This window comes from Pempheris klunzingeri, chromosome 19 (assembly GCF_042242105.1).
Source record: "Pempheris klunzingeri isolate RE-2024b chromosome 19, fPemKlu1.hap1, whole genome shotgun sequence".
Taxonomy (NCBI): domain Eukaryota; kingdom Metazoa; phylum Chordata; class Actinopteri; order Acropomatiformes; family Pempheridae; genus Pempheris; species Pempheris klunzingeri.
In genome coordinates this window covers 16,518,912-16,530,615 of record NC_092030.1, presented here as the reverse complement: position 1 = coordinate 16,530,615, position 11,704 = coordinate 16,518,912, and the positions used below count along the sequence as shown (strand labels likewise).

The 11,704-nt window shown below is 46.2% G+C and overlaps 1 protein-coding gene across 1 annotated transcript in view; it reads right to left on the bottom strand.

Moving 5' to 3' along the window:
- The window catches only part of cdk5rap2 (CDK5 regulatory subunit associated protein 2), a 31,776-nt gene that overhangs the window by 913 nt on the left and 19,159 nt on the right, over positions 1-11,704 (bottom strand). The window contains exons 32-50 of the mRNA XM_070850440.1: positions 10,132-11,680; positions 9,855-9,956; positions 9,267-9,415; positions 8,777-9,165; positions 8,389-8,621; positions 8,045-8,096; positions 6,211-6,383; positions 5,056-5,403; positions 4,723-4,848; positions 4,486-4,602; positions 4,072-4,261; positions 2,867-2,988; positions 2,208-2,420; positions 2,029-2,118; positions 1,669-1,931; positions 1,411-1,563; positions 1,181-1,319; positions 793-839; positions 604-658 (exon numbers count right to left, since the gene is read on the bottom strand). Coding sequence (XP_070706541.1) covers positions 604-658; positions 793-839; positions 1,181-1,319; positions 1,411-1,563; positions 1,669-1,931; positions 2,029-2,118; positions 2,208-2,420; positions 2,867-2,988; positions 4,072-4,261; positions 4,486-4,602; positions 4,723-4,848; positions 5,056-5,403; positions 6,211-6,383; positions 8,045-8,096; positions 8,389-8,621; positions 8,777-9,165; positions 9,267-9,415; positions 9,855-9,956; positions 10,132-11,680 — 4,510 coding nt within the window. The remainder of the gene's footprint in view (positions 1-603; positions 659-792; positions 840-1,180; positions 1,320-1,410; positions 1,564-1,668; positions 1,932-2,028; positions 2,119-2,207; positions 2,421-2,866; positions 2,989-4,071; positions 4,262-4,485; positions 4,603-4,722; positions 4,849-5,055; positions 5,404-6,210; positions 6,384-8,044; positions 8,097-8,388; positions 8,622-8,776; positions 9,166-9,266; positions 9,416-9,854; positions 9,957-10,131; positions 11,681-11,704) is intronic.

Genomic DNA, 11,704 nt, shown 5'->3' with positions numbered 1-11,704 from the left:
TTTGGCTTGTCCAAGGCTTGAAAAATCTGCCTCTGACGCTCAAGTAAAACTGAATATCTTGTTTATTCGATCCCTTTAATTTTTGTATGGATGAACAAACTATAACGTGCTAATTAGTGAGCTTTGGACAGAGCCAGGCGAGCTGCTTCCAGACTTTCCACTGAGCGAAAAGTCTCCCGGTTGTAGCTTCATATTTAACTGGCAGCTATAAAACAGAAAGCAAGTAGCACAAGTGTATTTCCCTAAATGTCAAACTGTCACTTGAAAGATGCCTCAGCCTCATGCAAAGTGCATTGTGCAGCAAAAATGCAGATTTTTTTTCCGCACAGTCATTCATATACACAATGACAAATTTCCTGTTTATTAGGTAGCTCAACCAAATCTTAATACAGTTCATCCTGTGTCCAAAGTAGACACAATGGTAGGATTTATTACATGACTAGATTTGACTGAATTGACCCAATAAACCATTGGCTCTGAATATTTCACAACACATTAATATTGTGGTATTTGCTCCATGCAGTAGATGAAACCAAATCAACGGGGTCTCATAAATCTCATGCGTCAGATCACTGTCAAAGCCTGCACCTCAACCACACTAACCTTCGTCTGGTCCTCCAGACAGGCCTTTCAGGCCAAAGAGGGTACAGTAATTTGTCTAGCATTATTTCGCATGGAGGATGAGAAGGAAAACAAGAGTGACTCACTGAAAAGGAAGTTACCGCTGTAGACAAGAACATTAGTTTCACATTTTATCACTGGGGCATTTTTTTTTTCCTTTGGTAAACTCACCTCTAAATTCCCCCTGGCTTTCTTCAGGACCCCATGGGTTAGACACACTAGATATGGGGAAAATAAAATGAAGTCACATACTCTAATTTATTTACATACTGATATACAGAAGAGCTGTTATTGATTATTTGTCTATAAAATGACAGAAAACTAGGAAAAAGGTTTTTTCTCCCGATCCGACTGTCTAAAACAGATATTCAATTTAACACAGACAAGTAGCAAATCCACACATTAGAGGAGCTAGAAGCAGACAATATTTGACTGACTTTATGATGATATATGACTTTAAAAATGACATGTAAAATCAGCTGCTAAAATATCTTCTTACAGCTGCTCATTTCAGCTATACCATAAGATATAAATTGTCCATGTAAAAGGAGAAACATACGCTGATCGATGATGACTCTTTCCATTCCCTCTTTGAGCTGATTGGTTGTTCGGAGGCGTTTAACGGCTCCACTCAGCATCCTCTCCTGCTGCGACAGCCTGCTCTTCAGTCTGGCTATCTCATTTTTCAGCAGCTCGTCCTGATATGGAGGACAAGAAGATTAAGGTTTGGTTTCCATGGATACTGAAACAGACAGGGTAGATGGAGTGCATGTGTTTGTACATGTCTACCTGCTGGTTGTCGCCGCTGCCATCCCCTGCTGTGCTACCAGCTGGCAAAGACACTCTCCACACCAGTTTGAGCAGTCGACCGGCCTCCTCTAACACTTGCTGCATGGTGTTAATGCTGCCGGACAAACTCTTCAGATGCTGCTGTTCTATCACCTATGAAGATCGGTGTCAAAGCTTTAGTGCAGCCTTCACATTCAGCCATTGTGTTCCCATCATTCTCAACCAGTTCATCACTTAAACGCAACAGTTCATCAGTACCTTATTGTCAGAGCCCTGCTGTCTGAGTGTACGCAGGCAGTCCTGCAGCTGTGCGTCCATGCTGCGTGACAGCTTACGGCCGTCTGAGATCTGCTTGCGGAGGGCGTTGTAGTCCTCAATCAGACCTAAAATATGGCGGCCATTGCGATTGGACCACATGCGGTGGCCTGGCACCAAGCGAAATGGAGCGCTGGAGATGCTGTCGCCAGAGCTGCTGCTGACTGAGCCGCCGTCCACCTCTGAGTGAGCGCGACGTTTCTCATCTGAACAGATGAAAGCATGTCAAGGTGTTTTCTGCACTAATATTCTCTATGACTGCTATGATTAAACTTCATGCCAGTTCTGATGAGGCTTTCTTACCATGGAGGATGCTGGTGTGTTCATTGTGGCTCTGGCATGAGTGACGGACAAGATCGCAGCCTTCACGTCCAGGTGACCTGCCTCCTTCATCTAGGACGAATGTAAAACCAACACTTAACTGACCTGGCAGATTCCTGCTTGTGTTTACAAGTCTCTGCATGTCTGTGCCTTGTGTTTACCTGGAGAGGACAGCAGGTAGTTGATGTTGATGGTTTCTGAGCGGTTGGGTCCTCGGAGCAGCTGTTCCTCCAGCCTCTGTCGCAGTGCCGTGTTGGTCTGGATGCTCCTCTCCAGCTGCAGCCTCAGGTGTCTGATCTCCGACAGCAGCTCACTCAGGTCCACAGGGCCGGAGGGAGGGACGGAGACGGGCTCCTGGGTCGTCTCATTGGATTCTACACAGAGGAACGATGAGGGAGAGAGACGGCTCAGCCCTGAGTGAAACACTTTATCGAGGTGAGCAGAGATCTTTGGCCTCTGCCAAAGTATAAATGTAGTCATGGCTGACAAAGCCAATGTTTGTGTGGTACATGATTTTGAAACCACAAGCAACCACTTGCTTTTTTCTTAATAACATGCTTTTACAGGAGTTATACAACCACTGTTATTGTGTCAAACATCCCACTAGCAATATCGCAATATCACACACTCACACACACACACATGTAAAGTGATAAAAACGAGCCACAGTTGAAGTTGAAAGGAGAATCAGAGTTTGGCTACAGAGGCTGACACACTTTAAAATTTAGATGATTATTAGTAGTTGCCACTGTTTAGTGTCACTCTGCTAATATTAAAACTAGCCAACATGTCAGTAGGCTCTCTGAAAACTTTGCAGTACCGTGGCGCTTCTGAGCTTCGGTCTTGATCTTTTCGTAAACTTGCAGCTCCACCCGCAGTGACTGCAGAAGATGCTGGGAGTCAGACAGCTGCTGCATCTGGAGCTTCACCTCACACTGCAGCCTGCAAACACACACACACACACACACACACACACACACACACACACACACACACACACACACACACACACACACACACACACACACACACACACACACACACACACACACACACACACACACACACACACACACACACACACACACACACACACACACACACACACACACAGAAACGTCAGTGATCAAAAAAGTTTAAAACAGAACATGCTATTCTTTAAAAAAAAGATTGATATGCATACTGTCTACTAAGAGGGAACAAAGAGTGTCATCTACTCTTAACTCATCTATGCATAGTATATATACATATGTACTTATATATACACGTGTATATATATACATATACATACATACATACATACATATAAATATAACGTCAAAGAGCTGACAGTCATTAGTTTACAGAAAGTGAAAAGGAAATGGGGGCAAAACAAACTATCTAAACTACCTCGCTCAGTAATTTAACACCTCTTAGTAAAGCGCAACACAAATTGGCAGCATCAGGAACTACAGCCTCCAAAGTGACCATTAAGTTGAATCAACACTTCTTTGAAACGGTTTCATCAGAAGCTGTGCACAGAAATCTTCATGATGTTGGGATTTATCACTGAATTGGGTAAAATCGGAGCATCTTTTTGTGTGCAAATCACTAAAAACCATATACAGCGAACGTTGCGTATTTAGTCCAAAAGCCCATAAAACCAGACACAGGAAAGGGTAAAAAGGGAAGGGAGAGGAGAAGTGATCTGACAGTAAACTAGACTCCGGGTTTCGGGTGTCAGCCTCACTCAACTGTGTCAGTAGGACCTGGGGCAAGAGGTCACGTACCATCATTATGGTGCGTGTGCATGCGTGTGCCTACAAATGACAGACTATCGCGTTTCCGAGTTGTACTAATAGTATGGAATAATGGTAATAGTAATGGCTCTTTAGAATGGTAATTAGCAGCCTTGTGTAGTTTCAGGTTGCATGAAGGAGAGTAGTAATGATCATATGTGTGCACTGCAAGCACACGTTTAGAAGTGTACGGTAGTGATGCACTAATGTTCCCTGTGTGTGTGTGTGTGTGTGTGTGTGTGTGTACCTGTGCAGCTGCTCCTCTCGGTGGTGCAGTGAATCCTGCAGCTGGGAGTTTTCCTGGCTGCTGTGCTCCAGCCTCTCCTGCAGTTGGCTGTTTTCCTGCCTCAGAGCTTCACACTCCTTCCTGCTCTGTTCCAGTTTGGCCGTCCGCCTGGCCAGAGTCTCCCGTAGCTTCTCGTTCTCCTTCTGCTTGTCTGCAGGAAAAGAAAACATCTGTCGGTTGGTGTTGAGCACTGAATCAATGATGGATTTGTGTGTGTGTTTTAATAAAGACTTTGGTAAAACTGCACCAGCCAGGACGGACTGGCAAATATGGGTGTCTGGAAACATCTGGTCTCTCTACCTCTATTGGACTGAGAGGGTGCGTTTGTGTTCCTGATTATAGGTTAACATCAGCTTGTACGTAAATGTGTTTTACCTCTAGACCCCAGGTTGAGCTGTTCCTTCAGGGCTTGGTTTTGTCCCCAGAGGAATCGCACCTCATTGGCCAGCTGACCCTGCTCGTCGTTGCCCTGGATGAAGATGTTGGTGGCTGCTGAACACAGGCACATGCACACACTTGTCAGTCAACTAGTGAGGTGATAAATGCTTTCCAACAGTAACACTGACCGACAAAAGAGAGATGAAACACAGACAGGTGATATCAGGTGCGTACCTGGGTCCTTCTCCACCTCGGCTAGTCTCTTCTCCAACTGTTCCCTGAGACGATCGTTGGTGCGGATGCTCTCCTCCAAGCGCTGCCGCAAAGCTCGGATCTCTTGTAGATGTTCTGCTAGCAAGTCTGACCAACACACATGCGCAAAGCTAAATTAAAAGGGGTACTTTACGTGGATTTGGGATCGAAAGAAAACAGCTTCTAAGAGAAAGTTTAAAAAAAGCAGCAGCTTTCAGACTTTTGATCGACAGTATCTTTGTGTTAAGTGTATGATGAAATTCAAAGTCTAACTAACTGACATCATGATTAAACCCACCTATGCGCCATATTTACCTGAATTCATTGCACGAGGTTGTTCGGCAGCATTCTGTTGTGAGCCGACGCCACCGTCCTGTTTATGTGCATCTATCTGAGGCCCTGATGCGTCCTCGTCCTGGCCGTGATCCTGTTCCTCGTGGTGGGAGCTGGTCTGGGCCATAATTGAGCGATGCAGGTCCAGTTCACTGCGCAGAGTGATGTTGAGCTCTTCGCTGCCCCTCAGCTGCTCCTGCAGTCTCCTGTTCTCCCTCTGCAGGCCCTGCAGTCTGCTGGCAGCGTCCCTGTGACCGGACACACCTTCCTCCTGAGCTCCTCCTACAGAGGAGACAGCTGATCCCGTCCAATCAGTGTGGTGGTGCTGGCCTAAACACGTACAGAGAGACATCAATGGGTAAATAGTTGATTAAATGACCAAATGTAACAGATATTCACCATCATTTTTTGTGAGACACCTTTCTCCCTCATTATTAATCCCTAAATGAATACTTAGTCATGCTCCACCTTCCATAGTTAGAGTTTGTTAACTATGCCATCCACTGCCATATCCTCCATGCTAACACAGGTAGCAACAGAACAAGATGAACCACTTCAGTATAATGAGGCAAACAGGTTAAGTGTTAAACTGTACAGTGTTGTAACAGTGACAGAAATGTGTGTTTGTGTCTACAGGCCTCTCTGCAGGACCTCTCACGTATCCACACACCTCACTTGTCTCTGTAACAAACCGTGCCGCTCTTTTCCCGAAGGGAAACACAATTTGAAGATTGAACCGGATAGGTGCCACTGAATAATGCAACTTTAAGTGGAGGCGGATTGAAACTGGACACTTGCTCTGCCCTTGGCCGGCATGCTTTGTTCAACGGGACGCCTCGCTGCAACAGAATGGATCTGAGTGGAAAATAAGTGCCATTACAGGCTGCTACTAGGATGGTCGGGCCCGTGGACAAGGACTCGGCTAATCTCACTGATATACCACTGAGGCCAGAAAAGGGGAAAATATGCATTTTTAATGGACTTAATTTTAGTGTGGCCTAAAATAACTAAACAGTCTAGTGCACACTATTGTCCCTCATGCTTAATACTATAATTTGACTTGGCTTTCACACCCAAATAAATTCCACTATTAAGACTATGTTGAAGTATTAATGTACAACATTTCTGTGTGCTTACTGTGGGCTTGAATGGCCCCCTGTGTGGTCGGACTGCTGTAGCAAGAGGAGGATGTCCTGTCTGAGTGGTGCAGATCAGAGTGAGAGCTGTGCTGGCTGCTGGGCCTTCTGACTCTTAACTGGCTCTGTAGGCTCTGGATTAAACGGTTCTTCTCCTGCAGCTCTTTAGCCAATCTGGGAGGAGGAGGAGGAGAGGAATTAGTCATTTTATAGTTCTCTCAGAGAACCCAACAGCTGGATTTCACATCATGACATCATCTCGCTGGGCGGTGGAGGCCAAAACAATGTAAAACAAAGAAGTAGTACACAGCACGGGGAGCAGCACCCAAAAAACAGACACAGCTGAAGACTGAAGAGCTCAAGAAAAAAAGTGTTCCTGACAAGAGGATTTGAAACTTTCAGCAGAAACACACAGCTGGGAAATATCAAAAAGAGGTCACAGCAAACGTCATGCTGTCTGTCTGGATCACACCCACTCACAGGTCCAGCTGCTCTCTGGTGCATTCGGCCAGGTTGAGGTTTTGCTGGACCAGGAGGCTGACATGCTGCTGCAGCAGCTCTCTCTCGCCCTCTAGCTCCACACGCAGGTTTTCTATCTCCTGTTGGATTCTAGCTGTGCTGTCAGGTGGACCTCTCATGCTCTCCTCAAACGATCGTGATCCCTGCTGAGCCTCCCCAAGACTGCCCATGTCAGTAATAATGTGGATTAACGGATGACACTGTGAGCAACTTCAATTCGTCTAATGATACAAGAGTGCTGCTGAATGTATAATTGTCATCATGTAATCTTCACGTGACAGTAAAGTCAATGTTATAGTGTGAATAAATGAACCACAGATTAGCTCCAATTTCACTACTAATGCCAATAAAAATGAAAAATGAAAAACTTGGAGTTCTCTGATTTCTCTGACTTATTTCTATCCAATGGTGGGAAATAAAAGTGTAACAAATTTCAGAAAGTGTTGTTCAGAGGGCTGAATTGCACACATATACTTATGTTGGTGTTTTATGCCAAACTTAATAATTAATTTGGTTTCTGGGTGATTAGTGTGTGAACTGTAATTGGCATAAATGGATGAACATTGACGTAAATGGATGAACATTAACATGTGGTGTGTGTGTCCCCTCCAATTTCTCAGAGACACCAGTGACCCAGTTAGGGTGAATGCAATGGCCTGTAATGTTTTGGTTGCCACAGAAAAAATTAGGCCAACAGCAGGACACTATTCAAACCTAGCAACACACACTCCGCCCAGGGTCATAAGGCAATTGGCTGGGTGGCTGTGGGGGGGTGGGCATTAAAAGGGTCATGAGACAAACATCAAAACAGCTTGGCTAACAACCCGCAAATCTCATACAGTAAAATGTGCAATGTGACCTAAAAAATGACAGAACCTCAAATACTAAATAAACACACTGAACAAGTACAATAAATCACACAACTGATGCAGGAACGTGAAGTAGGTTACACATCAAGTCATATGTGGTAAAGCCAAGAAAATGGGAGGAGTGCTCCAGGCCAAATTGAAAGCTACAGCCAGCAGCTTCTTAGCTTAGCTTAGTGCAAAGACTGGAACCGGAGGCAAACAGCTAAACTGGCTCTGTCCAGGGACAAAGTACCATAAGCTCATAAATGAACATGCTGTAGCTCATTTGTTTAATTCAAACAAAAAAAGATGACAAAAGACATACTTAGTAGTACTTAGATACTTGCTGGGCTATTTTTTCTTACTGGATGTTACCATTTCACTTCACCACAAACAAACAGCCAAATTGAAGCGAATGAACTGAGACATTGTCAACAAGCAAGTGCAGTACGAGAGTCTGAGACGTACCTGCGAGACAGTTCCAGAGCCGCCACATCCTCATTATCCAGATGAGACTCTCCTAGCAGACAGAGGGAAAGACGCTGTCAAGGACAAGTCTGTAAAAATCAGTTACGAATGACTACTCATTTGTGTTCCCCTCTCTCTGCTGGTGTCTCTCTCTTGGTTAAACCAACAAAATGTTTCTGGATAATAAGCGAATATGGTTTAGAGAGTCAAACTTTCTATACTTGCACATGTGTTGGCTGGAGTTCAGTGTGTTTTGGCCAAAATTATATTAATATAATTAGCACTATTACTATTAGGGCTGTTTCTCAAAAGATGACTGCAGTTAAAAGTGAGGCAGCAGCTACCTTTGTCCAGCCTTCCCTCCAGCCTGTCCAGAATGCCCAGGCTCTTGTCCAGCTGCTCTTTGACCACCTCCCCCATGTAGTAGTCGACTTTGCTGGCCTGCAGCAGCTCCTTGAAGGCCACACTCAGCTCCTCCAGCTGCCGACGCTGCAGGGCTCCCAGCCTGCGGCTCTCCTTGATCTGCTGCCTCAGTTGTGACAGCTCCCTGGCCTGCGACTGCACCAGGGAGTCCAGTCTGTGGACAAGACAGAATGAGGACAAGCGAGGGGAAAGAAAAACACATCAAAGTCGACAGCATGAGTCAAGGTTTGATTTTTAAAACGACTATGCAGCTTTCACTGGGTGTAAAACTACTATAATATTAATAATGGACCGAAAATGGATGTTGACCTTGCAGGTGATGTGGAGCGGCTGCGGTTCTGCTGCAGCTGGTCGCCCACGCTTCTGTTCAATGTTCTCTCTCTCTCCAGTTCCAAACTCGGCCTGCTGGTTTTATCCTTCATCGCCAGGTTCTCCCCCTCCTTTTTCTCCCTGAGCTGCCCACTTCTGTAGCTCCTATCTTGGCTGTGGTCCTCTTGATCCCTGATGGTCGAGGGATCAGAGGCGCTGGCAACTAGGTCGTAGGAGAGAGAGTTCCTGCGCAGAAGACTTTGCATTTGGAGGATGAGTTTGGTCTGGTTTTCCAGGTGGACCTTCAGCTCTCTGACTTGTCCCTGAAGCTGGAGAGGGTCCTCAGAAACGCCGTAATCATCATACGCCTGTGGGCTTTTCAGACTGACCTGAAAACAGGGGAGAGGAGACGGTTGGTCACACAAATTCAGCTGCTCAAAAAGCTTGACAGACTTGCTGCGCCTTGAAACAGGCAAGCTAAATTGAATACCTTGGCTGAGCTGAGAGCTGGGGAACTAGGGTATGGGGTGCTGGAGCTTGAGTCCAGGTTTTCAGTAGAGGAGAATGTGGCCTGCTCGTGTTTCAGCAGGGAAGGCAGGCTAGAAGCACTGCAGCTGGGTTTCACACCAACCTCTAGATCTGGCAACACAAGGGACACAGAAACAATCAACTAGGGAACAAGAAAATATTTTTGTTGAAGTTGTGGAAAACATGAGGAAACAAATCATTTCAGATACAGCTGGACTGTGAAATAAGACAAGAATTCAAAGTGAAAGGTTAATGAGTGCTCGAAAGACATTCCCAAACTTCAGAGTGAGGACATGCAAGAATTCGTCAATGCAAAATATTGACAACCCATTCAGATTTGGGAATCGTGCAGAGAAATACCAGATTAAAACCAGTTGAGAGTGTGTGGTTATGAGACCCGAACAGAAAACGTTTCTCAAGGTAAGAGACAGTGTATCACAGTTGCCTTCTATTCCCTCCTCATGCAGACATATAGAGAGAATCCATCCACATGTGAGATTAGTGTCCACTCAGCAGACAGACATGCAACGTCCGTCTAAAAGCCGGCTACCTGTGCTACTGCTCTCTTCCCTATCGTTCTCACTCTTGCCACTGGTTTCGTAACCCAGGTCCTGCAAATCCACCTGCACGCCTTTGTCATCCTGCTCCAGAGCTGGCATTGGAGGCAATATATGTTTGGTTAGGGGAAAAAAAATCATTTCATGTCTGCAGAATCATGTCTCTCTCTCCTTTATGGTGCTCCTGATCAGTTCAGATTCACAAAAGTTACACATGCGCGCTTTTGCAGAATCATAAACTTATTACAAATTTGAATTGCGTCGTCTTACCTTTCCGTGCAGTCTCAGGGGAGGGTGTCTTGGTAAGAGCAGTGGCCAGTTTCTCCTCCAGGCTTTTACATGCATTCTTCCTCTCTCTCAGTGCCTTATGGAGAGTCTCCAGTTGGACCTGAACGCTCGGTGGTAATCCCTTGGTATCCTGCACTGTCCTGTGGACCTCGCTCTCCTCTCTACGGCCCCTCTCTTCTTGTAGGGAGGCTTGGAGCTCAGAGATCCTCTGACAGTGATCACCGAAGACCTTGTAGAGGCGACAGAGGTTGTTATGGAGCTCTTGGTGAAGGTGTCCCTTTGTTCCAGATGAAGTAGCGGACTGATTGCCGCTGGATTTGGCGTTTGGCTCGCTGGCTTCTCCCAGTTCCTTCCTCTCCTGCAGGGCTCTCTGAAGTTTTTCTAAATTCATCTGCAGGTCAGGGCTGGTCTGCGATGATCTAGCAGATGCAGAGGAGCTGGTGTTTGTACAGTGTGCTGCCAGAGAGGCAACAGCAGACTCTGCTGCACTGAGGCAGTTCATTAGAACGTTGATCATCTCCTGATTTAAACTGACATTATCAGAACGTCCCATTTCCCACTGATGGCCATTTGACTTCTTTTCCTTAAGTGATTCTGCTATCTGCGTCGAACAGTTACCATTCTGGTTACGTTGAGCAGCAGCATCCGCAGCTCTCAGTTTTTCCTGCAGTTCCGCATTAAGTCTGTTCTGCTCCCACAGTGCCTCCTGCAAAGAATCTGCGTGCCGTTGTAACTCCTGCATAGAGTCCTGTGTGCTTCCAAAAGCATCCCTTGGGCTCTGTCTATTTGAAGGTACGTTCACCTGCTGCAAGACTGTCTCTATCTTTGAACATAAGTCACTGGTTTCTGAATTCTTTTCTTGGAAGTCAGGGGAGGCGATGGCTTTCTCCGCCATGTTCAGAAGCTCTACAAGCTGGTTGCTGAGCTCCTCCTTCTCCTGTAGGGCTCTTTGCAGCTCCATGCATCGGCTATAGAGGGCAGCATCTGAACCCACGGGGCCAGAACCTGTACTGTGTGACCCAAATCTTCCCTGGCTGTCCAAACTACAGGCAGTCAGGTAAGCAATGGTGGATTCTGCAGCCTGTAAAGCCTCCGCATACTGCCGGTTGAGACGGTCCTTTTCCTGGAGCTGAGCGTGGAGCTGTCCCCAATCGGCTAGCTGCTCGCTTAGCTTGTTGATCAGGGCCTCTTTCTCCTGACACTCCTGGTGGAGAAGCTCCAGCTGGGTGAAAAGAGCAGACTCGGCCTGGGTGTGATCCAGTGTTGTTCTGGCTTCTGAGCCTTTGTCCGACCCAACAGGACTGCCGCAACGATGCGCGTGTCCGAGTGCAGAAGAAGGGAAAGTGCTGTGCTGGGGCGACAAGGGGGAGTCGGAGTCTGTGTGGAGTTGCTGGTTATACTCATAGGCATCATCCAAGTGAGGGTGATTAAGTGCATCAGTTTTCATATGGTCAGAGCTCACAGGCTGCCTGCTGCTGTTAGTCTCCACTCTCAACCTCACGGGGACTGGAAGGCGAGATTTGACACAAACCTACAATTGAAACAAGTGAAATGA